Source organism: Prinia subflava, chromosome 5 (genome assembly GCF_021018805.1).
Source record: "Prinia subflava isolate CZ2003 ecotype Zambia chromosome 5, Cam_Psub_1.2, whole genome shotgun sequence".
In the NCBI taxonomy this organism is placed as follows: Eukaryota; Metazoa; Chordata; class Aves; order Passeriformes; family Cisticolidae; genus Prinia; species Prinia subflava.
In genome coordinates, this window is record NC_086251.1 from 6,051,107 (window position 1) to 6,073,782 (window position 22,676).

Sequence of the window (22,676 nt, forward strand, 5' to 3'; positions counted from 1 at the left end):
AGGAGAAAAGCCAGGACTCTCTGAACTGACCAGTGAGGTTTTATTGTCTGTGGTAGCGGCACCACGAGCCGGACCCGTTGCCCTGTGTCCGGGGCCATACATGAGCAGGGGGGGACGGGAAGGGTGGGCTCGTGCCCACCCCCAGCCCCTTGGGGACCAAGGGCATGGGGTACAATGGGGGGGTGGGGAGGAGGTGTGGAGAAGACAGGGACCCTGCGAGCTCGTACAAAGTGCATAGGTGTGTGTGTGTGTGTCCCCATGGGAGCAGACAGTGGGCCATCAGCTCAGCGTCGGGGAGCAAGCCTGGAAGTGACACATGAGTGAGGGGGTGAGGACCCTGCAGGGTCCCCCCAGGGGTGACCCAACCGGGGGGGACCCAGCCAGAGCAGAGAGGAGGCAGGGGGCTACCCCCAGCAGTGCAGACATGGGGAAGCTCGTGCTGGGGGGTGTGTGCCCAGCACTGCCTCAAATCCCACACTCACCCCGCTCAAGGCTTCTTCCTTTTCAGCTTCAGCGCCTGCAGCCAGTGCGGGGGAGATGCCTCAGATCTGGGGTATTGGTGGAGTTTCAGCATGAGCCCCCCAGAACCAGTCCCAGGACCCAGACTGATCCCCTCAGCCCCCCTTTTGCCTCCATGATGATCCCGGCCCCAAACTCACCCTCCTGAGGATTTCTCTGGCTTGGGGGGCAAGGTCGGCGGTTTCCCACTCACACCAGGGATCTTGCAGGACTTGGAGCGCTGCACATGGGGGTCTTTAGGAGGGGTCCCCTTGCTGTCCCCTGATGATGTCCCCTCCTCGGCCGAGCGGTTGCGACCCCTCAGCTTGGCCTGGGGACAGAGAAAGAACTCAGGGAGAAACACAGTGCTCTGCCCCCCAAATCCCCTCACTGCCTCCTCCCGGTCTTTAGCCAGGCCCCAGCCCCACCCTGCCTCAGTTTCCCTGCATTCCACCCTCCCCTCTACCCCGCAGCCAGGAGTCCAAGGGACTCACCTTGATAGCAGAGGCGCTGAGGCCGGGAAAGAGCGGCACCTTGACTGCCCTGCCCGAGGGTGAGCCGCGCATCCGCCGGCTCCGGGGCTCCTCTGCTGCCTCCTCGTCGGAGGATGCTGCCGGGGCTGCCCGGGGCTCTGTGGGGACACAGGGACAGTGTCACCACGAGTGTGGCAGGACAGACACCCTGCTCCTATCCCCATCCCCACTGGGCTCACCTGTGGAGTCCCGGAAGATCCAGCTCTCCCCGTCGGTGGCGCTGGGGCGCAGGGATGGCGCCCGGTGCTGGCGCTTGCGGCCCAGGTTGGCCTTGCAGCGCAACACACTGCTGTCCAGGAGCTCTGTGTCCTGCTGAGCCCAGGGGACAGGTCAGAGCTGGCATAGGGAGCCCAGGGACCCCCCAGCCCAGCCAGCACACCCACAGCCTCTACAGCAGTGCTGGGGGCCCTCAATCCATGGCTGTCCCTGAGGGTCAGAGAGCCCCATTGACAGACACAACCTGTGACAGACAGGCAGTCCCAGACCATATGGGGTGATTGGAACCTCCCCATTTCCACTTACCTCCAGAAGTGGAAATTCCTGCCCCTGCTCCATGGAGCCCTCGGCCTGGGAGGTAACCAGAGAGCGCCGCTGCTCCCCCCAGCTGGAGGAGCTCTCCCCATCCGGGTGGTCTGAGGGCTGCTCCTCACTTCCTGTGCCCGCTGAGATCCCACCAGCAGCCTCTGGCAGCAGAGCGGGGGCCCTGGGGCTCTGTGGGGCAGCAGCTGGCTCAGAGGGATTCCTCTCCTCCTCGAAGGAGCCGGGTGACTCACTCCGGGGGGGCTCCATAGCCGGGGAATCAGCTGGAATGTCACCCATCGAAGGGCTGGAGGCTGACCTGCTTGGGAGACAAAATCTCGGAGTTGCTCTAGCTCCAGATAACACAAGCCCTCCAAACCCCTCCATTTGCCTCCGGAGACGCTACTCCCTTCCTGCCACCAGCCGTGCCCTCCTTACCCGTGCTCTGCAGCGGTGTCTCCTCCCAGGCTCTGCTCCCCCGCACCAAGGTCCCGGCTGCGGGCGGCACAGCGGGCACTGAAGGCACTCGCCCACTCCTGGCGCCTGGCCTCAGCATCCTGTGGGTCCCCACTCCAGCTGTCCAGGTCCTGGCTCCAGCGGCCACTGCCCATGTCCAAAGAGAGATCCCTGTGCAAGCCTGCCTGGGGCTGTGGCAGGATCCTGGACACGGAGCCATCCGAGGCTCTGGCACTGCAGGGGTCTGACACCCGCTGTGTCCCCATGACACTGAACTGGTTCTGGCACTCAGCTGCTCCAAGCTCCTCAGCCCAGTCCCTGCTGCTGGAGCTGTCTTGCTGGTGGGCACTGGCCCAGGTGGGCTCCTGGGTTGGGGAATCGGGGTGGTGGGAGCAGGGCATGTCCTCCTCACCAACCGTGACCAGCCCAGTCTGCCCGACGCTGCCCTCACCGGGCCAGCTCAGCTGAGCTGGGATCAGCTCCTGCTCTTCCTCCCTGGGGGTGACAGAGCTGTGCTGCCCATCCTGGGCTGCTCCACTGGGGCTCAACTCTCTGTCCTGGGCCTCCACATTCCTGGTGCTGGATCTGTCATCCCAGACATCTCTGCTGGGGCTGAACAACAAATCCTCATTCCAGGTCTCCGGGTTCCCAGTGCTGTGCCTGCCATCCCTGGCTGCTCTGCTGGATGTGAATTCATTGTCCTGGGTTTCGAGGTCCCGGATGCTGGATCTGTCACCCCAAGCTCCTCTGCTTGGGCTGAGCTCATCCTGGGTCTCCAGGTCCCTGGTGCTGCATTCACTGGTTTCAGCCAGCCTGCTAGGGCTGAATTCCCAGTCTTGCTTCTCTGCATCCCTGCTGCTGGATCTGTCATCCCAGGCTGGCCTGCTGGGGCTGAATTCCCAGTCCTGCTTCTCTGTGTCCCTGCTGCTGGATCTGTCATCCCAGGCTGGCCTGCTGGGGCTGAATTCCCGGTCCTGGCTCTCTGTGTCCCTGCTGCTGGATCTGTCATCCCAGGCTGGCCTGCTGGGGCTGAATTCCTGGTCCTGCTTCTCTGTGTCCCTGCTGCTGGATCTGTCATCCCAGGCTGGCCTGCTGGGGCTGAATTCCTGGTCCTGCTTCTCTGTGTCCCTGCTGCTGGATCTGTCATCCCAGGCTGGCCTGCTGGGGCTGAATTCCTGGTCCTGCTTCTCTGTGTCCCTGCTGCTGGACCTGTCATCCCAGGCTGGCCTGCTGGGGCTGAATTCCCGGTCCTGGCTCTCTGTGTCCCTGCTGCTGGATCTGTCATCCCAGGCTGGCCTGCTGGGACTGAACTTCTGGTCCTCGCTTTCCATTTCCCTGTATTCACCAGTCCAGGCTGGTCTACTGGGACTGAACTCCCTGTCCTGGCTTTCCATGTCCCTGATTTGACCAGTCCAGGCCGGCCGGCTGGGGCTGAACTCCCTGTCCTGTCTTTCTGTGTCTCTGTATTCCTGAGTCCAGGCTGGCCGGCTGGGGCTGAACTCCCTGTCCTGGCTCTCCATGTCCCTCGAGTTATACCTGCTGTTCCAGGCTGGCTGGCTGGGGCCGTGCTCCTTCTCTGGGCTCCCAGCATCGCCAGTGCTGGATCTGCCAGCCCAACCCAGCGTTAAATTCTCGTCCTTGCTCCCAGCACCCTGGCTGCTGTATTTACTGGCCCAGTCTGAGGTGAGCTCCCTGTCCTTCATCTCGGTGTCCCTGTCGCTGTACCCGCCCGCCCAGGCGGGCTGTCCGGAGCGCGGCTCCTTGTCCTGCTGCCGGATATGTCCTGTGCCAAGGCCGCTGCCCCAGCCAGCCTGTCCAGAGCCAAGCTCCTCCGTGCTGCCATAGCCCTGGCCCCACTTGGCTGTGCTGGCACTGAAATCTGGATCCTGCGGGCAGCTCTTCCCAGTGCCAAGGGAGGGGGACCAGTCGCTGCAGCCCAGCTTTGTGTCCCCCATCAGCTCTGTTGCTCTGTAGTCACCGCTCCAGCTCTCCCGGGCAGTGCTGTCCTTGTCGCTGCTGGTGCTGTCCCAGCTGGATTTGGTCCCAAATTCCTGATCCTGCTTGGTCTCTACAGGCCAGTCTCTCTCCCTGGACACACCTGGGTGGCTCCAGTTAAAGGTGCTGTCCTGGCGAGGGCGGCCAATGCCGAACTCACTGCACAGGTCCTTCTGTGACCAGCCCAGCAGGTTCTGGTGGGAAAAGGGGGAGAGGAGTTAGAGAGGGCAAGGAGGTTAGGAAGAGGAGAGGAGTTTGAGGGGGGCGCAACCCTGGCTCCCACAGCAGCGGACCTGGGAGGGGGGCAATACCTTGTGGATACAGCACAGCGGGGCCCATCCCAAGGGGGGGCAGACCCCACCACCTGCCCCACAGCACTGCTCAGCCACCCACCCGCCAATCCTGTCCCATCCCACTGCTCAGGGCAGGAGCAGGCCAAAGACCTTGGCACGCTGCTGCTTGTGCTGCCCAGGATAAAACAAAGGAAGACAAGGGAACAGTCACCTTCTAAAGGCAGGGCATTCATGGCCAGGTTAAGGCTGAGATCTTACCATTAATTAAGAGATAAAAGGGCAGGGAGGAGCCCAGCCCACACTGACCCCACAGAGCCCCCCACAACTCTCACCTCTGGAGAGCCGTGGACCCCAGGTGATGCCAACAGCTCTGTCAGCCAGCCTGGGTCAGCGTGGGGGTCGGGGTCCTGTGAGGGTCCTTCAGCCTGGCCTGGGCCCCCCGGACCCTGCAGGCTCTTGGGGCCATCACCTGCCCAGGCAGAGTCAGCTGGAGCAGCTGGATCTGTGGCTGGATCCAGAGGGGCAGCTGTGGTGAGGCTGGGCTGGGTGGGGGACTCAGCTGGGTCCTGGCCAGGTTTTGTCTCATGAAGTGGGGAGAGGGACATGGGAGCATCCTGCTCTGCCTCCCTTTCCTTTTCCTCCTCCTCCACCCCGCCCTCAGCCTCTTGCTGGGCCACGGGACCCCCTGGGCATGGAGCCCCCTCTGCCTGCTGGCAGTCAGGTCCTTCAGACCTGCTGTCCTTTGGAGGGCTGGTGGCCACAGCCTCCCCATCTGACTCCCCCTCTTCGGAGAGCCCTGAGTCAGGTGTCTCCCGGATGGGGGAGCGGGGAGGGAAGGCTGGCAAGCGTGGCCCCCGCGACGGGAATGTCCACTCGAAGGACTGGGAAAGGCTCCAGCCGGACTCGCTGCCCAGGGAGGGCTCTGACAGGAGGTCTCCGGGCCGGGGCAGGGCACTCAGCGAGCCCCCCAGCTCCCCCAGGCCCTGCCCTGTGGGCGGGGGCCGCAGCACCCCCTCTGAGGAGCGCCGGAGCCCCACATCCCGGGGAGGGGGATTGAAATCAGGACCCTCATGGGACCGGGCGGACACTGTGGAGTCATCAGGTCCCTCTGGGGAGCCTGGGGGACAGGAGGCTTTGGCAAGTGCTGGACTGCGGGGGCCCGGGTACTCAGCAGCAGCCTCGGGGGAGCCAGGAGGGCAGGTGACCCGTGGGGGCAGTTCAGGAGTGCCAGGGGGGCTGGCAGTGCCAGGGGATCCCTCCCCTGGAGTGTGCGGGGAGCCGGGGGAACGGGAGACTCTGAGCTGGGGCTCGGTGGATGAGGGAGCGCCTGGGGCCTGGATGGAGGTGACAGGGACCTCGACTGGAGGTTGAGGGGGGGATTTGGGAGAACCAGGGGGCAGTGTGGGGGAGTCAGGGGCCAGGAGCTCAGGGGGGGCATCAGGGGAGCCAGGGGCTGGGGCAGAGGGCTCAGCAGGCTGGAAAGGAGCTCCTGGGGCCGGGGGTGGGCAGGTGGGGGGCCTTGGGGAGCCTGGAGGTCCGAGAGCACCCAGCTGTAGAGTGGAAAGCTGTGGAAAAAGCCAGCAGGGAGTCATGTCACTCAACAGGCACCTCCAAACATCATCCATCCCAAAGCCAGCCTCCCAAACCTCTGGAGGGTCCCTCCCTCCAGCCCTGCTCCCCTCCCTGCACCCGGGGCAGGAAGTGCCCATGCTGCATGCCAGAACCAGGCTGCTCCTGTGTGACTCAGCCAGGGCGGCTCCTGGCACCCCAGCCCTGCTCCCTGCCCGGCCCCCTGCTGCCCCCAGAGCGCCTGGACAGATGGAGAGAAGAAATGAAGCAGAAAGAAGTCAGAACCCCTAGCACAGGCCCCTGCCCTGCCTGTGGCTGGAATCCCTCTGCCCAGCACTGCCAGTATTTGTCCCCTTGCTGGGGTGATCTGGTGCCCAGGCTGCCACCAGCAGTGTCACCACGGCCCGGTGTCCCGGTCACCGCCCTGAGCAAGCACGGCACGGGGAAAGGGGCTGGCGGGGTGCCCGCAGGGCCTGCCCTGCCACATACCTGCCGGGTCACCAAACCCCAGCTGGTGACTCATGGCTGCTCCCTGCCCACGCCTGGCACCGGTGTTGGCACACGTCACCCCCACACCCCCGGGCCCCACACCGGGCTCTCGGCACAAGGGGTACTGAACCCCCACCCCCAAGAAGGGGCAGCCAGCACCCCAAGGAGAAAGGAGAGACACGCACCCCACAGAGAGGGAGCCCCGGAGGAGACAGGAGAGCCCCGAAGGAGAGAGCCCAGGAGCGGAGCCACCATGGCGCCGGAGGGCGAGGCCAGCACTCACATCAGGAGGGGATGGTGGCCTCCGGCGTCCGCGGGGGTCCCCGGCACAGCTCGGCCCAGCTGGGGGGGAGCTGCTGTAGAGAGACAAGGGGAAGGGGGGTAAATTCCACTCTGTGCCTCAGCGGTATTCTCCCACCACCCAGGAAGCACCCTTGCCCCAAACCACCCTTCAAGAATGCAGGGTACAGGGGTCAGGTCCTGCCACTGCTGCACAGTCTCCAGCTTGGACTCTGAAGGAAGGAGGCAAAGCAGCTCCAGCTTCCCTTCCAGAAAGTTTTCGGTCCTTTGGGAGTGAGTTTCTCACACTCTGGTTCAGAGCAGCCCCCGCCCAGCTCTCCCTGAGGTGCCCGGCTCTTGGGAGTGTGGCCAAGCCCTGGCCCTGGCCCAGGACATCCTGCAGCTGGGAGTCCTGCCGATCTGACTGCTCCGTGTGCCCTGGCATGGCCCAGCAGGGAAAAAATAGCAAGGCTGAAAAATCAGGAGCATTTCCTGGGGGAGCGACCCCCTGCCTGTTACTCCCATCCCAGGGGCTGGCCCGGAGCCCGCCCACAGGCAGCTCCTGGCCCGGGACAGCCCATTCTGCGGTCGGCACTGGCCGCCGCGGCCTTCCCACGGAGGCAGCTCGAGGCACTGCGGCTCGGGAGGAACCCGGGACCAGACCTCAGCTCCGTTACACTCCCACAGGAGCGATATCCCCTGTTGCCACTGCCACTCCTCCCGGCATCGGTCCCTGCGCCCTCACCTCATCTCAGCCACAGGGTGTCCATCAGCCCCCCTTCCCAGCTCGCCTGCGGCAGGTCGGGGCGTCTGGGGGGCTTCGCTGGCGGGGTCTCCATCTGCCTCCCCGCCGGGACGTCTCCGGAAGGCAGCAAAGGTCTTGGAACCGAAGCGGGAGGAGGGGTCGGTGCACAAGGGTGAGAGCCAGGCACGGTCGGGGCTGCCTGGGCCCTCCCTGCTGTCCATCTTGGCCAGGATCTCCTCCACGGTGGTGCCCGGGAACCGCTCTGGCCTGGCGGCCACCGGCACTGGCGTCACCTTGAAGGGTGCTGGGCCCTTGCGTGAGGGGGTTGGTGGGGCTGGGGACGCCTCCTCCTCAGTGCCTGTGACCAGGGGCGATGAGATCCCCTTCCCGTTGTGGGTCTCGGGCGATCTGACAGTGAAGGAGGGGCGCCGGAGGGGCCCCCCCGCGCCCGCCCCACTGTAGGGCTGGGGCCCGGCCAGGCGGTTCATCTTCTCGGCCGAGGGCAGCTCGGGCCGGGGGTGGCGCGGGCCGGGCGCGGGGGGCGGCACCGGGGGCTTGGCGGGCACGGCCGGCTTGGGCAGCACGCGGGGCTTGGGCCGCACCGGTGGCTTGGGGCGCACGCTGCCTGCGGAGAGCGAGGGACGGGATGGGGTCAGCGGAGCGGTGCGGCCCCCCACAAGTGGGAACAGCTCGTGGGAGGCTGCCCCAGCAACCCCCTTGCCCCAACCCCCCCCAGCCCGGAGTACTGACCTTTATCGGGGCTGCCGGCCAGCCCGGCCCCTCCAGGGCTGGCAGGGGAGGAGCAGGGCACGGCGGGGTGCAGGGGCTGCGGCTGGGAGGCCATGGCGACACGGGGACGTGGGGGGCACGGTGTGGGGTCAGCCCCTGGGGGAGAAGGAGAATCGTTCTGGGGAGCACCCCAAGCCTGGGGGAACCCAACCACCCTGTGGGGCCCTGAGCCTAGCCCCATCCAGCCGTGCCAGACGGCGATTACACCGTGGTGCCACCCTTAATACATCGGCCCCGGCTCACCTGAGCCAGCCTGGCCCCAGCAGCAGACCCAGACACGGCGCCAGCCTGTCCGTAACCACAAGGACCCCACATTACACCCACGAACGCCTGGGGCCGCTCCTTTACCTGTCTGACCCTGCGCTAACCTGTCCCAACACACACGTGTCACTCTCTGCGACCTTCGCCAATCGCCCAGCGCCGAGCTGGCCCCCAGTTTGCCCCAGTCCCCATCTCAGCTCCCCGCCCAGGTCACACCCGCCCCTCACCGAGCCCCCGGCAGCGTCGGAGGCACCGCCCGGTCCCCCGAGACCCTCGGCCAGCCCCTCTCAGGGGCCGCGGGTGCCCCACTCACCTTCCCCACATCAGCCTCATGTCGGGGGCCGGCCGGGGACACACGTGGGGGGCGCAGAGCGGGCGGGGAGGAGGGGTTACTGTCCCCGCGGGTCTCAGGCTGCTGCCGCCGCCTCTCCCGTGACTCACCGGGGCTGCGGGGACAGGAAAAACCCGCTCGGTGCCTCCTCCCGGCCCTGCCCTCTCCTCCCCTGCCCTGCCCCCCTCCCGCCCTCCCCTCCTCGCCTCGCTCCCTCCTGCCCCGCCGGGGTCTACCCTCCCCAAGACCCCCCTCCTCTCCCCTTCCACGGGGGAACCGCCGCCACAACGCACATCTGGAAACCATCGGGCCCGTTTCCCAGCCCGGGATGGCGGCGGGGCCCCGGGATGCGGGTCCAGCCCCCCGGGGTCCTCCGCCAGCGCGGCCTAGCCTCGTTGCCACGGCAACGAAGCCTCCGATCGAGTGGCTGAGTAGGCCGCGACCGCGGCCTAGCGCCGTCCCCACGACAACGAAGCCCCCCACTCAATTCGGGGGTCCAGGGCCCATGTTGCCCGTCGGTGCCGAAGCCGCGTGGTTCTCCGGCGGGCGCCACGGGCCCGGGGTATCGCGGTTACCCGCAGCGCCATGCCGGCAGAGACCCCTACTCACCCTCCGCCGGCGCTCCTCATGCATATTCATGAGCGCACCGGCCACGCCCCCGACGGCGGAGGGGGCGGCACAGAGCGGCGCCGCGTGGCGGGCGGACCATAGAGAGGGGCGGCCGGAGAGTCCTCCAAAATGGGGGTGGGGGACACGCTGGGGACCTCCAGCACCCCCCAAATCACCCTCGGGGGCCGGAACAGCCGGGCAGGACCCCCCCGGTCTCTCCCCAGTGGCAAATTATCCCATTCCCGGGGTCCTCCAGCCGTGGGTCCGCTGCCAGAGGGGCAGTAATGCATATTTAGGTGGAGGTTGCTGTGACAATAGAGCCCCCCCCATTTGGGGCATCCAGGGTCCCTTGTGCCCACCGGGGATGCGCGGCTCCCGCCCTGCTTCCCCGTAGCCCCATCCCAGCGGTGCCAGGAAAGGCAGTGGAAGGAGGGGGGCACAGGCAGCCATGGGGTCCCCCCCGGGGCCGGTTCCAGACCGGGAATCAGCTGCAATCAACGCCGGAGGGGAAACGGGCCTTAATCGGATCAACCCCCTCATGAGGGAGGTAGAAAAAAACCCCAAATGGCATCAGGATCGAGCGAGGGGCTGTAATTAGGTGCCCTGATGGCTTAGCAGGGGCTGGGGGCCGCTAATGGAGGGTGGGGAGAGAGTGAAGTCAGCCCTGGAAGCGGTTCAAGGAGGGGAATGAGCTCCCGGATGGCTGCAGGAAGGAAGGAGGGAATGGGGAGCCAGCCCCACACCCACACAAACACCAGTGGGTTTTTTTTTTATTCAACCCGAGTTGCCATGTGAACAGACCCAAAATACAAAATAACACACACAAAAAAAAAAAAAAAAGAAAAAAAAAAGAGAGAAGGAAAGAAAAGGAGAGAAACCCAAGTGTTTAGAAAAAATAAATTGATGAGATACAAAGGTGAGAGACTGAGGAGCCTCTGGCACCTCCGGCCACCACGGGGTGCTGGGGGAACAGGGGAACCTGGCCCTGCTCCCAGGTGGGAGCCATCCAGAGCCCAGGACCCCGGTCCCCGATGTGGGGCCGGCCCGCCCAGTCCTCCCCCAACCTGGGATCCAGCCTGGAGCCAGCTGGGATGGGGCTAATCCGAGCCGGACGCAGAGTCGTCTGAGCTGGGCGCTGGGCTGGCAGCTCCCTCGTCCTCTGAGTCCTGCAGGCAGGGGACAAAGAGGTCAGCAGGGGACAATGAAGGCAGGGCAGTATCCCCCACTACGGCGGGGTGATGCTGGTGACTTGGGGACACCTCGAGGGATGTCCAAGTACCACAGACATGAGGTACTGGAAAGACTCAGTCCCTCCAGCAGAATCCACCAGGATGTTCCCCACGGATGAGGGGCTGGGACCCTCCCAGACAGCTGTTCCCCAGGAAAGAGGGACCAGGACCTCCCCCAGCTGTGACCCCCACCTCCTTCTTGCTCTCTGCAGAGGAGCTCTCATCGCTAGACACGAATTCCTTGCTCTTGAAGCTGTCACTCATGCCCTTAGCCGGGGATTTGGAGGATGAGGACTTGGAGGTGGTGCCTTTCTTGTCCCCTTTCCCTTTCACCATCTTCTCCTGCTTCTTCTTCTTCTTCTTTGACCTCTCCCTGTGAGGGGTTGGATGAGCAGAGGGGAGAGGAGCCGCATGACCCGGCTGGCAGCACACTGGCCCTGGGAACAGCCCGATTTTGGGGGGGCCAAGCCCTGCCAGCCCCTTGCCAGAACACTCACCCCCTGTGGCTGTCAGACTTGCTGTATTCCTTCATGGCTTTCTCATAGTCCCGCCTGGCATCTTCTGCCTTTCGGTCCCACTCCTGCACCCAGAGCACAGGGTCAGCAAGGCTCCCTCTCCTCCTCCACCATCCTCCAGTGCCCACCTGCACCCCACCCTGCTCCCACTTCTAATCACCCAGCTCACCAGCCCGAGGATGCCCCCATCCCTTCCCAACTCCCCACCTGTGCAGCTCCAGGCTCCCAGGAGCAAGGCAGAGTCTTCCATATCCAGCCTCCCCTCCTGTACCAGGCCCAGCTCTGTCCTGGGCCTCCCATCCCTCACCTCCTTCTTCTCCTTGGACATGGCCTTCCAGAGCTCCCCGGCCTTTTTGGACAGATCGGTGATGCTGATGCCAGGGTGGTCCGACTTGATCTTCTCCCGGTTGGCATTCAGCCAGAGCATGTAGGCCGACATCGGGCGCTTGGGAGCGTTGGGGTCCTTCCCCTTCTTGCTCTGGGAGGTGGAGAACACCCATGGAACCCCAATGCACCCCTCACCCAACACCTCGGGAGCAGGCTCTGCTCGCCTCTGCACCCCCCCGCAATGCAGCTGTAGCCCTGGGAGAGGGGCTGACGGGGGGGTTACAGCTGGGGGTCAGGCTGCTGGAGAACAGCCCAACAACAACCAGGATAGGCTGGGCATGGGAACAACATGCCCTTGGGATGGATCCATCTGAGGCAGTGACGTCAGGCCTGGACAACAGGGCACTGAGTGCTGCAGAGGCTGAGGTGAGGCGGCTCAGGTGGGGCTGTGACCTGCCCGATCCCGCTCCAGGAGCTGGTCCTGCTGCCATGGCAGCCCCTCACCTCTGGCTGCTTCTTGCGGGGCTTGCGGTCCTTGACGATCTTGGCCTTCTTGGCCGGTTTCTTGTCGTCACGGTCGCTGTCGCCATCGCCGCTGGAGGAACTGGCTGAGGCGTTGCTGTCAAACCTGCACAGGGGCACCAGCCTCAGAGCTGCCCCCAGACACCACAGCCTGAGGCTTCCCGGGCTGGAGCTGCCCTGCTCCCGTTAACAGCCCTCAGGGGAGTGGCCTTCCACGAACAAGGCTCATCGTGTTCTGCTTCCTGGATATTTGGAGCTCTCATGGAGCCAGGGCTCAGCTTCAAGCTCTCCTGACAACTCCCACCCATCCTCACCCCCGCTTGAGGCTCCAAACCGTTCTCCTTCCTGAAAAGTGCAGCCAAGGCCTCCCCAGGAGCCCTTCCAGAACTCTCATACTGCCTAATGCCACTACAGTGAAGTGAGCCCAGAACCGCCCCAGCCCAACATTCCCAAACCAAGGCTGTACATTCCCAAATCCTGGTGATCCCAGTCATGCTGTGAGCATGTCTCAATGCTCACATAGCCCTAAACTATCACCTTCCTATGGGTCTTTTGGGCTGAGCCCTGCCTGGCCTCTACTCACTCTTCAGCCACGTCATCATCCTCTTCTCCAGGGTTGAAGGACTCATCTGGAGGAGAAAGCGAGGGCTCAGTGCTTGCAGTCATCATGGGGAGCAGGAGCTGGAGCACCACAGCAGCCCCTCACAGCCCAGCCCTCACCTGTCTCCTCCCCGGAGCCATCGCTGCTGTCATTGGCATTCTCCTCCCGAATCTTGCCCTCCTCTTTCATCCTCTCCAAGTAGGCGTCGTGCTGGTCCTCATCAGAGTCGGCGTATTCATCATAGCTCTGCTTCATTCCCTGCGGAGAGGCGGGATGAGAGCTGCTCCCTGTGTTCCCCTCTGGAACACAGCCCTGGGCACACACAGGGCAGGGGACAGACCCGGCCATGTCTGTTCCTGTCCCCTCCTTCCCCCCTCAGGACCCAGAGAGAGGGGTAGAGCAGTTATGGAGGTTAGGGGGGCCCTGGCACACCACGCTGGGGTTACTGGGTTAGTCAGAGACCACCACAGCCATGCACAGGAAACCTGCACCCGGAGGAGGAGGAGGACAAAGAGGAAGGGATATCGCACGGACCTTTTTCCTCTACAAGGGCAAGGAGAGAAAAGAGAGGTGAAAAAAAGAGGGAAAAGCAGCTGGATTCTGGGAGAAGGCAGCGCTAGTGCCAGCGGGCGTGAGCCCAGCGCCGTGTGGCCGATACCTCCTTCAGGCCCCGGTTCTTGATGTTCAGCTTCTTGGCATTGACGAAGTCAAAGAGCTTCCCGTACTCCTCCCTGTGGGAGAGGGCACGGTCGGGCTGGGTGTGCTGGGCAGCCCCGGCGGGCACAGCCAGGCTGGCCCCACAGCCCACACCCACCTCTCGATGCTGCTGAAAGTGTACTGGGTGCCCTGCTTGGTCTCGATCTCGAAGTCGAAGGAGCGGGTGGTGGTGGTGCCGCGGGCAAAGTTGACGAAGGAGATCTCGTCGAAGCGGATGTGCACCGGGGGCTTGTGCACGTAGATGAAGCCCCTCTCCAGCGGGTACAGCAGCCCTGAGCTGGCCTTGTAGGAGCACGTGATGCACTGGGCTCCAGAGTGTCTGCAGGACAAACACTGCTATCCATGGGGACAAACACCCTCTCTGTGCCCAGCCGTGGCAGACAAGCCCTGCTCCCCGGCGTGGATCACACAGAGAGCCCCTTCCTCCTGGCCATGGGCATGAGGTGGAAAGAGAGGGACTGGCCCTGCACCCGCTCACCCCTGGAAGTTTCCGGGCACGGTGATCTTGCGGTTCACCAGTGCCTTCATCACCCGGCTGACCATCTCATAGAGGGACCCCGACATGTTCTTGGTGAGCCGCCCCTCAAAGCGCTTCTCCACCTCCTCCCTGTGTGGAGGGAAGGAGGGCAGAGGTGAGAACAGGGTCTGGGGGGTAAGTACTTCTCCCAGGATCCAGGGAGGGGTCTGGGAAGCAGCGTGGCATCAGGGGAGCTCACTCATTCATGTTGAGGGTCAGGGAGATGTCCTCATCCTTGGAGAAGAGCAGGATCAGGAAGTGGTAGCGGGTCTGGCCTTGCTTTATCGGGGGGTCCAGGCTGATCTGGAAAGAGAAGAGGAGGTGAAGACACGAAACCCCCTGAACCACCCCCAATGCTGTTCCAGGGGAGGGCTGAGCCGTTCCCGCTCACCACGAAGAACATCTGGCGTTGGTCCTTGTGCGGGAGCAGGAAGAGGCGCAGCACGGTGGTGTAGGGGATCTTGTAGTCGAAGGTCTTGCCGTGCAGGTGCAGGAAGGTGGGGTAGATGCGGATGTCGTAGCGCCCGCGCGGCGTCAGGCACTGCAGCTCCCGGAAGATGCAGATGGCGTCTCCGGTGGCCTGGATCACGTCTGCCTTGGACAGCACGTTCTGGGCGAAGGCCTGCGGGGGAAGCGGTCACAAAGGGTCCCTCGTCGCCAGCCCCCGCCCTCCTACCAGCCCCACGCACCTCCACGGGGTCCACGCCGTCCTCCTGGGTGGGGGGCACGTAGAACCGGACCTCCATCAGCGAGACCTCGGCGTCATCGTTCTGGTGGAACTCCAGCGTCACCTCGTTCTTGCCCGTGGTGCACTGGGACACGTTGCTCAGCGGGATCTCGAACACTGGCTGCTCCCCGATGTCAAAGGACAGCAGCTGCCCTGCAGGGATGTCCCAGCCAGCTCAGAGCTGTGCCCCACAAATCCCATCTCTGACCACAGTCTTGCTCCTCTCCCAAAATCCAACAGTGCCTCTGCTCTCATCACTGCATTCCCACCCCACAAAATCTCCAGGTTTTCTCCCTTCTGGCTGGATCCCTGGAAACTGGCACTGATCAGGAACACACAAAAAGGAACTGTCTGACCCCATGTGTCCTGGCCCCTGAGCTGGAGGCACATCCACCAGCCCCCCAGCTCCCTGAAGAACAGCAGCCCTGCCACACATATGCAGATTCCACACCAAGCATGGTCCCCTGGGATTCAGGGCCCTCCTGCTCTCCTGAGACAGCAAATGTCCTCACAGTCCCTGAGGACATCCCTAGAAAGCAGCTGCTCCTAAGGGAATGGCTGGGGCAGCAGAACAGCCACACTGGTGGGAACATCCCGCCGCAGGCCTCAGGCTGCCACTGGAACTCACCTCCAAACCTCACCGTGCCCCAGTTCCAGCCCTTCACACACAGATCCTTCTCTGCGAGCTCCAGGCAATAGTGGGCCTTGAAGAAATCTGAGAGCTTGTCAAATTCCTGGGTTGGGCGAGAGGGAGGGAACACCATCAGGAACCACCAGTGCCCAGAGCCGCAAGTGAGACATGGCTCCTGGGCACGGAGATGCAGGGAACAGAGCTGTTCTGGGGCTGCCAGGGAGCTGGATCTGGGACAGAGCCGAGGCAGCAGGAGCAGGGAACGGGGACTCACCGACTCCCGGAATCCATCGTACTTGTAGACGTGGCCGTTCTTGGTGAGCAGCTTGAGGCCGTGCCCCAGCGCCACGCGCCGCCACACGCCCTCGGCCAGCTCCGAGGCCTGGATGTTGTCCACCTTCCCCGTCTTGCTGTTCTTGAAGATGACGCCCTGCCGGCTCAGCCGCAGCCGCCCATCATTCTGTGGGAGAACACGAGTGGACTCAGTCCCACGGAACCACGGAGGAGCCACGGCCGCGCTGGGTGCAGCCCTCCCGGCACCCACACCACCAACCAGCCACAGCTTCATCCTCACCACACAGCATTTGCTACCCCCATCCACACCCCAACCCTGCTCATCCTCATGTCCCCTCGCTCACCATGGATCCCTTCACCTCCTGATAGATCTCGTTGAACTCCAGCGTATCGGCCATGGCGGCTGCAGGGTGTGGGAGGGGACGGGGACGAGCTCAGGGGGGTTCAGCAGCCCCCCCAGCCCGGCATGCCCGGGGCAGCGGCACAGGAGTCAGTCACGGCAGCTGTGGGAGGAGGGCGGGTGAGCCGGGCTGGCAACAGGCTCCTGGCCCTCCTCAGAGCCCCTGAAACCAAACCTCACCCCCACAAACTGCTCCCAGCCCCGGACGCTGCCTCTCGCGGGGGCACCGGACCCACGGACGGGAGCGACCCCTGGCCCTTCTCCCCTCTTCCCCAGATGTGCCATGGCCCCAGGGCCGCCCCTTCCTGCAGCCCTCGGCCACCGCTGTGTCATCTCATCTCTCGAATGCCCCCACCCCCGCCCTCCCTCTCCCTGGTGAGGCCTCTCCGCACCCCAAACCACGCACCGCACCCCCAGACTCCTTCCGGCCCTCGGCTCCCAAGGGCCCCCCGGGCCTCCCTCCAACCCCGGGCCTGCCTCCCGCCCCGAGTCCACTCCCACCTCAGGCCTGTTCCCCATCCCAGCCCGGCCTCCCCTGACTCCGAGTTTACCCTCCGGGAGATCCAGACACCTCCCCCATCCCCCGGGCAAACCTGCCCAACCCCCCCCGCACCGCCACCGCCGCCGCCGCCGCTTTTCCCGCCTGCGCAGCACGAACCGCGCGGAGCCGCTGCCACCGCCGCCGGAAGTCGCGCGCACTTCCGCCATGGCGCCGGTCCGCGCTGACGCCCCCTGGCGACGGGGCGGGGCCGTGCAGAGCTCGCCGCCGCACCGCGGGCGGTGCCGGAGGACCCCGCCCACCGAGGCGGCGGGGGCGGGGCTAGAGTGGTCTCGATCCCGTCCCCGAGACCGCAGCTCTGCCCCGCCCAGAACCATAGAGAGAAGGGAGACGGTACCTCATTGGCCAGCGCGGGGCGAGCCCCGTGACGTCACCTCGTGCAGGGACACCCCCCCGCCCCCCACCCGGGGCGCCTCAAAGTGTGGGAACCGGACAATGGGGGCGGCCCAGAGCGGGGGACCCCCGAAACCGCACTCACGGGGTACCCCCCTCCTGCTCCCCTGCAGGGGTGTCCCCCCCAAACCAGGCATCCCCAGTCTGGGGCGCATCCCCCACGCGCACCCCAAAGCCGGGCTCCCCGGTGTCCAAATGTGTTCCCCATTTGGGGCTCCCCGCCACAGGGACCCCGGGGAAGGAGCCCGGCTGCATCCCTCCATTCCCCCAGAAACGGGGGGACGACCCCTCCCGTCCCCCCGGGCCGTGCCCCCGCCCCCGGCCCCCGCCCTGCCCCCGCCTCCGCCCGCCCGCCCGCACCGCCCCCGCTGCCCGCACCCCTGCGGGTGCTGCCCACACCCTGCCGGTACCCGCACCCTGCCCGTGCCCCTGCCGGTACCTCTGCCTGCACCCGCGCCCTGCCCTGCCCGCATCCCCGCGCACTGCCTGCACCCCTGCCCTGCCCTTCCCGCATCACCCTCCGTTCCCGCAGCCCTGCCTGCCGCTGCCCTGCCCTGCCCGCAGCCCTGCCCGTAACCCCGCCGCCGGCCGCCCCCTGCGCTGCCCATGTCCCTCCCGGGCTCCCGCACCCGCTGGGTGAGAGACTTCTTCTCGTACGAGACCACCAAGTCGGTGGTGGTGAAGAGCTGGGTGGTGGGCGCCGTCAACCGCGGCGTCCAGCTCCTCATCCTCGCCTACTTCGTCGGGTAAGTCCCCCCGGCAGCCGCCGGGACAACTCCCGGGCACCTCTGGGACACCCGGCCCCGGGACATCCCCCGGGACACACCGCCGAACCCTCTTCCCGGCACCGCGGCAGCGCGGTGACTCCCGCTTGCTGCTGCAGGTGGCACCGGGGTTGACAAGGGTGAGGGAGGATGACGGCGTGTGGCAGTGGGGTCACAGCGAGGGGACAACCCCGGCTGCAGTGCGGGGTGAGGGGGTGACCAGGCTGGGAGCAAGGGGTGATGGAGCAGAGGAGGGACGGGAGAGCAGGTGACAAAACGTGTCAGGGCTGGGAATTCAGGTGTCCCGGAGCAGGTGACACGATGGGGACAGCCAGGAGAGTGTGCCTGGTGACAAGGCGGGACAGAGGATGTCGCCGCGGGTGACACAAGGGGGACAGCCAGAGAGCGTGCCGGTGCGGGTGACAGGAGGGTGGCAGCGCAAGTGACATGACGGGGACAGCAAGGTGTCGTTGCGAGTGACACAAAGGGGGCAGCCAGGAGCGCATCTCGGGTGGGTGACGGGAAGGGGACAGTGGTGGTGACTCCGAGGGGCAGAGAAGCCACTCGGCCCCAGGGGATGACAGAAGGAGGTCCCGACTCTCCGAGTGCTCCCGGGGGATGACAAGCGGCCGTCAGGGACCGGCAGCCGCTGGCAGTGACAGCCCCGGGGTGCCGGGGGTCACAGGCAAGTCCGGGGAGTGCCGGGGGGGGCAGGCGGGGCCCGGGGGATGCCGCTGGTGCCCGGGTCTGGCTGTCCCCAGCGTCACCCGCGGTGCTGTCCCAGCTGGGTGTTCCTCCACGAGAAAGCGTACCAGGTGCGGGACACCGCCATCGAGTCCTCCGTGGTCACCAAGGTGAAGGGCGTGGGGCGCTACGCGGGGCAGGTGATGGACACGGCCGATTACGTCACGCCCCCCCAGGTAAGGACCGGGGACCGGAGGGGTCGCTGAGGGGCGCGGGGTCATCCCCGCCTCCGTTCCCCACCCCGCGGACGGGTTGTGTGACAGCGACGTCCCTCAGGGCACCTCGGTGTTCGTGGTGGTCACCAAGCAGATCCGGACCGAGGAGCAGGCGCAGGGCGTGTGCCCGGAGGTGCGGGGGGGCAGGGGGCGCTCGGGGGGACCCCTCGATGAGCCCCCCGTCCGCTGACCCCCGCCCCGCAGAGCGAAGCCGCGTTCCACTGCTCGGCGGACCGGGACTGCCGGGAGCTGAGCCCGGGCTCGAGCAACGGTGAGGGACCCCGGGGGAACGGGGCTGAGGGGGCGTGAGGGACCGGGGGAGCCACCACGGGCAGGGGGGAGGGACCCTTGGTGGCCTCAGGGGACTGGGGGGGCTCGGGATTCTGATGCAGGAGCTGGAGGTCTGGGGAAGCTGGGGGCTCAGGGTCCCAGGGTTGCTGGTGGGGGTCCAGGGATCCCAGAGGTGCTGATGGGGATCTGGGGTCTCAGGGGTGCTCCTGAGGGTACTGACAGCAGTCTGAGGGTTCCCAGGGGTGCTGACGGGGGTCTGAGGTCTCAGGGGTGCTCCCGAGGATACTGACAGCAGTCTGAGTGTCCCAGGGGTGCTGACGGGGGTCTGGGGTCTCAGGGGTGCTCCTGAGGGTACTGACAGCAGTCTGAGGGTTCCCAGGGGTGCTGACGGGGGTCTGGGGTCTCAGGGATGCCCCCGGGGGTACTGATGGGAGTAAGGGTCCCAGGGCTGCTGGCAGAGTTCAGGGGTCCGAGGTGCCAGGTGTGCTGACAGGGGTTAGGGGTCCCAGGGATGCTGACAGGGCGCTGCGTCCCCTACAACGCGACCCTGCGCTCCTGCGAGATCCAGGGCTGGTGCCCGCCCGAGGTGGACACTGTTGATGTGTAAGTGGGGCTGGGAGGATGCAGGGAGGAGCAGGGGACATCCCCTCTGCCGTGTCCCCAGCGTCACCCTCTTTCCTCCAGCCCTATCATGCTGGAAGCTGAGAACTTCACCCTCCTCATCAAGAACAGCATCCGCTTCCCACTCTTTGGCTTTGAGAAGTGAGTGGCACAGGACAGGGGGGGACACAGGGGGACATGAGGACAGAGGGATGTGGTAACACTGGGACATGGGGACAGGGGACACGAGGACACAGGCACAAGATGGTGAGGGAACACTGGGATGGAGGTCCATGAACCCCAGTCTGCTGCCTGGTGGAGCACCCCTCCATGTCCCCCGTGTCCCTCTGTGTCCCCAGGACCAACCTGCCACCCCCTGGCAGTGGCACGGAGCTGGGCCGGTGTCGCTTCCACCCAGAGCTGCAGCCGCTGTGCCCCATCCTGCGCCTGGGGGACATGGCACGGCTGGCTGGGCAGGACTTCCCTGCGCTGGCTGCCACCGTGAGCGGGGGGGAAGGGATTGGGATGGGTGTGGGGACATAGGGGTACAAGCATGTAAGGGCATGGGGACATGGGACATGGGGACACAGAGACATGGGATGTGGGACATGAGAACATGGGACATAGGATGGGGGGGATACGGGGTGGTGGGATGTGGAAATGGAGGATGGGGACATGGGCTTCATAACATGGGGACATGGGACGCAAGGATGAAGGATGTTGGAAACAGGACATGGGGATACAGGAACACAGGACACAGAGTGATGATGTGGGGTTTGACACAGGGACGTAGATGTGGGTGCATGGAGCTTGGGACGTGGGACATGTGGACATGGGGTGTACAGACATGGGGATTTGAGTCATGGGGTACAGGGAGATGTGGAGCTTGGGGAGATGAGAATGTGGGATGTGGGTTAATGGGACATGGAGCATGGAGCCATGGGATGCAGGACTGTGAAACTGCTGGGACTTGGTGCCACAGGGCCAGAGTCTGTGGTGCTGATGCAGGGCTGGGGCAGGGGGGGGTGCTGGGGATCAAGATCGGGTGGGTGTGTGACCTGGACCAGGCCTGGGAGCGCTGCCTGCCCCGCTACTCCTTCACCCGCCTGGACAGCTTGGCCCGGACCCCTGCCCCCGGATACAACTTCAGGTATGGCAAGGACACGCATGGCATAGGGCTGGCATGGCTCCTGTCCCCATGTCCCTGTGTCCCCACGTCCCCGTGTCCCCACAGGCATGCCAGATACTACCGCTTGCCCAACGGCTCTGAGCGCCGCACCCTCATCAAGGCCTTTGGGATCCGCTTTGATGTCCTGGTGTATGGCAGCGTACGTGTGGGGCCGGGCACTCATGGGGTCGTAGGGGATCGGGGACTCTGACCAACAAGGTCAGGGACTCTGGCCAACAAGCTCTGCTCCCCCAGGCCGGGAAGTTTGGCATCGTCCCCACCCTTATCAACACGGTGGCTGCCTTCACCTCCATCGGTGTGGTGAGTTGTGGGTGCTCTCAGCCCCGGAGTGGTGACACCTCTCTGGGGAAATCCCACGGCCATGGGGCACGGGGACACAGCACACCCACGGGGTGACAGTGGCCTGGCTCCCTGGGGGTTCAGGGGTGCTCCACAGCACAGGCTCCCCACCCCAACGCTGCCGCCCCCAGGGCACGGTGCTGTGCGACATCATCCTACTCAACTTCCTCAAGGGCGCTGAGCACTACAAAGCCCGCAAGTTCGAGGAGGTCAGACATGGGGCTGGGGTGCCCTGGGGATGGGGACACCTCCGGGGGGCTCAGTCGCCCCCCCCGGGTGCAGTGACCCACCCAGTGCCCGTCCCCTGCCCCACAGGTGTCAGAGGCTGGTGTGCCCGCCACCCCCGCCAGCCCTAAGGCGTGTCCCCCCGGGGCGCTGGGGGCCTGCTCCCGGGACAAGCAATCCACCGACTCGGGCACCTTCTCCCTCGGCCTCTAGCCCTGGGGAGCAGCCCACGGCCTGGTGAGGGGCTCGCTGGGTCCCCCGTCAGGTTCTTACTGCCCACCCAGTCTCCACTGATCCCCCTGTGAGCCCCATCAGCATCTGACTGTCCCCAGTGCCCACCCGGTTTGTCCCAGTACATCCCAGTGTCCCCAGTGTCCATAAAAGGTGCCCCAGCCCTGTCCCTTGCCCCCAGGGTGCCTCCCCCATGCCGGGGGCTGCACCCCCCCATCCCAAATAAACCCGTGGCTCGCAGCACCCACCCGTGTCCAGCCTTGGGGGGCGCAGGGCGGTTTTGGGGGGCTGACGGGCGGGGTTGGGGTGTGGCAGCAGAGGGAAGAGGGGTCAGGATGCTGTCCCTGGGACAGGGGACACTGCAGGGGCAGCTGCCAACAGGAGGAGCGCTGTGCCCGCAGTGCAGCCCATGGAAGGGGGCACAGGGGGACAGGAGTCGTGCCCTAGGGATGTCACTTCCTCGGTAGGATGTGAGTAGCTCCGGTGGGTTGGGAGGAAGCTGCCGGATCCCTCCTTGTGCGGGGTCAAGCGCTGCCTTCCTGCTCGGGGGAAAGGGGGGGTCTGGCTCCTCATCCCGCCCCGTGGGTGCTCCCACCCCAATTCCCCTGCAGAGCCAGTGGGGACACCGTGAGCCTGGCTTATTCCCAAAGGAGCCAAGTCCTGGGGTTCATTCCTGGGAATGATGAACGAGGGTCCCAGAGCCCCTCGCTGGTGCCCAGAGCAGCCCCCGCCCCGCAGGGAGAGCGGCTCCTGCCCTCCCCCCGCTGCAGATAGTGGGGCCCGTTATCAGCCCCACGGATTCCTTATCAGCCCGGCCCTGGCCACCCACCCACAACCCGTGGCCACTCCAAACCCAGCCTGGGGGGCTCCTTCCCGGCGCCGAGACCAATGGGACCCCCCGGGTGGCACCGAGGCTGAGCCATCCCAGCTTCCAGGACAGTGAGGGGGTGACCAGGACACTCAACCCACAGTTTTTGGGAAGGGAAGAGACTGGAAACAGATTCATGTGTGGCAGCTGGAAAGGAATACTTCTGCCGTGTTTCAATTAGGACAGAGATAGCTGGGATTGTTATTAATAGTCATTAATAGAACTGCTCATTAGCGGTCCTGCTCATTAACAGGGCTCCGGCCAGGGCGGGAGCAGCCCGGGGAGCCTCGCTGCCATCCCGGGGGGCTCATTAGCAGTGTTGGTGTTTCCCTGTTAATGCTGCTAATTAGCAGAAAGGCTCGAGTTGTGTCTGCGTTGAGGATTGGGGGGTTCCGGCCCTCCTTCATTCCAG

General features: G+C 65.2%; 3 protein-coding genes across 9 annotated transcripts; 1 reads left to right on the forward strand and 2 right to left on the reverse strand.

Annotated features, from left to right (window-relative positions):
• Window positions 1-23: 23 nt before the first annotated feature.
• TNKS1BP1 (tankyrase 1 binding protein 1) lies at window positions 24-8,899 on the reverse strand. Of its 5 annotated transcripts, none has more exons than XM_063397827.1 (12): window positions 8,740-8,899; window positions 8,127-8,261; window positions 7,377-8,001; window positions 6,636-6,705; window positions 4,627-5,859; window positions 1,989-4,195; window positions 1,554-1,872; window positions 1,211-1,343; window positions 993-1,129; window positions 660-829; window positions 483-548; window positions 24-303 (listed from the first exon to the last, which is right to left on the reverse strand). In XM_063397827.1, the coding sequence occupies exons 2-11, from the start codon at window positions 8,218-8,220 to the stop codon at window positions 488-490; spliced, it is 5,049 nt and encodes a 1,682-aa protein (XP_063253897.1). In that variant the 5' UTR covers window positions 8,221-8,261; window positions 8,740-8,899; the 3' UTR covers window positions 24-303; window positions 483-487. The 5 variants fall into 5 exon arrangements, with proteins under 5 accessions (XP_063253897.1, XP_063253894.1, XP_063253896.1 ...); XM_063397824.1 differs by having other exon boundaries at window positions 6,636-6,708; window positions 8,740-8,898; XM_063397826.1 differs by having other exon boundaries at window positions 1,554-1,869; window positions 6,636-6,708; window positions 8,740-8,896.
• Window positions 8,900-10,229: 1,330 nt separating this feature from the next.
• On the reverse strand, window positions 10,230-16,637 carry SSRP1 (structure specific recognition protein 1). 2 transcript variants are annotated; one of them, XM_063397830.1, is made up of 17 exons: window positions 16,505-16,637; window positions 15,791-15,949; window positions 15,427-15,612; window positions 15,150-15,255; window positions 14,484-14,674; window positions 14,186-14,416; window positions 13,994-14,097; window positions 13,756-13,884; window positions 13,375-13,596; window positions 13,219-13,291; window positions 12,680-12,818; window positions 12,543-12,588; window positions 11,942-12,065; window positions 11,418-11,588; window positions 11,093-11,175; window positions 10,788-10,968; window positions 10,230-10,532 (listed from the first exon to the last, which is right to left on the reverse strand). In XM_063397830.1, exons 2-17 carry the CDS (start codon window positions 15,842-15,844, stop codon window positions 10,464-10,466), a joined length of 2,109 nt encoding a protein of 702 aa, XP_063253900.1. In that variant the 5' UTR covers window positions 15,845-15,949; window positions 16,505-16,637; the 3' UTR covers window positions 10,230-10,463. The 2 variants fall into 2 exon arrangements, with proteins under 2 accessions (XP_063253900.1, XP_063253899.1); XM_063397829.1 differs by having other exon boundaries at window positions 16,460-16,549.
• A 524-nt stretch (window positions 16,638-17,161) lies between these two features.
• P2RX3 (purinergic receptor P2X 3) lies at window positions 17,162-21,629 on the forward strand. Of its 2 annotated transcripts, XM_063397300.1 has the most exons (12): window positions 17,162-17,544; window positions 18,347-18,482; window positions 18,583-18,654; window positions 18,726-18,792; window positions 19,322-19,415; window positions 19,497-19,574; window positions 19,772-19,913; window positions 20,432-20,562; window positions 20,647-20,740; window positions 20,836-20,901; window positions 21,072-21,149; window positions 21,256-21,629. In XM_063397300.1, the coding sequence occupies exons 1-12, from the start codon at window positions 17,405-17,407 to the stop codon at window positions 21,376-21,378; spliced, it is 1,221 nt and encodes a 406-aa protein (XP_063253370.1). In that variant the 5' UTR covers window positions 17,162-17,404; the 3' UTR covers window positions 21,379-21,629. The 2 variants fall into 2 exon arrangements, with proteins under 2 accessions (XP_063253370.1, XP_063253371.1); XM_063397301.1 differs by lacking the exon at window positions 19,322-19,415.
• The last annotated feature ends 1,047 nt before the right edge of the window (window positions 21,630-22,676 follow it).

Bases quoted from the DNA above. Each gene is read 5' to 3' on its own strand.
- TNKS1BP1 (XM_063397824.1), bottom strand. From the start codon at position 8,220: ATGGCCTCCCAGCCGCAGCCCCTGCACCCCGCCGTGCCCTGCTCCTCC. The intron at 1,130-1,210 runs GTGAGCCCAGTG...GTGTCCCCACAG, and splicing joins GATCTTCCGGGACTCCACAG to AGCCCCGGGCAGCCCCGGCA. The intron at 549-659 runs GTGAGTTTGGGG...CCAATACCCCAG, and splicing joins CCAGAGAAATCCTCAGGAGG to ATCTGAGGCATCTCCCCCGC.
- SSRP1 (XM_063397830.1), bottom strand. From the start codon at position 15,844: ATGGCCGATACGCTGGAGTTCAACGAGATCTATCAGGAGGTGAAGGGA. The intron at 15,256-15,426 runs GTGAGTCCCCGT...CGCCCAACCCAG, and splicing joins ACGATGGATTCCGGGAGTCG to GAATTTGACAAGCTCTCAGA. The intron at 10,969-11,092 runs GTGAGTGTTCTG...AACCCCTCACAG, and splicing joins AAGTCTGACAGCCACAGGGG to GGAGAGGTCAAAGAAGAAGA.
- P2RX3 (XM_063397300.1), top strand. From the start codon at position 17,405: ATGTCCCTCCCGGGCTCCCGCACCCGCTGGGTGAGAGACTTCTTCTCG. The intron at 20,741-20,835 runs GTACGTGTGGGG...CTGCTCCCCCAG, and splicing joins ATGTCCTGGTGTATGGCAGC to GCCGGGAAGTTTGGCATCGT. The intron at 20,902-21,071 runs GTGAGTTGTGGG...TGCCGCCCCCAG, and splicing joins CCTTCACCTCCATCGGTGTG to GGCACGGTGCTGTGCGACAT.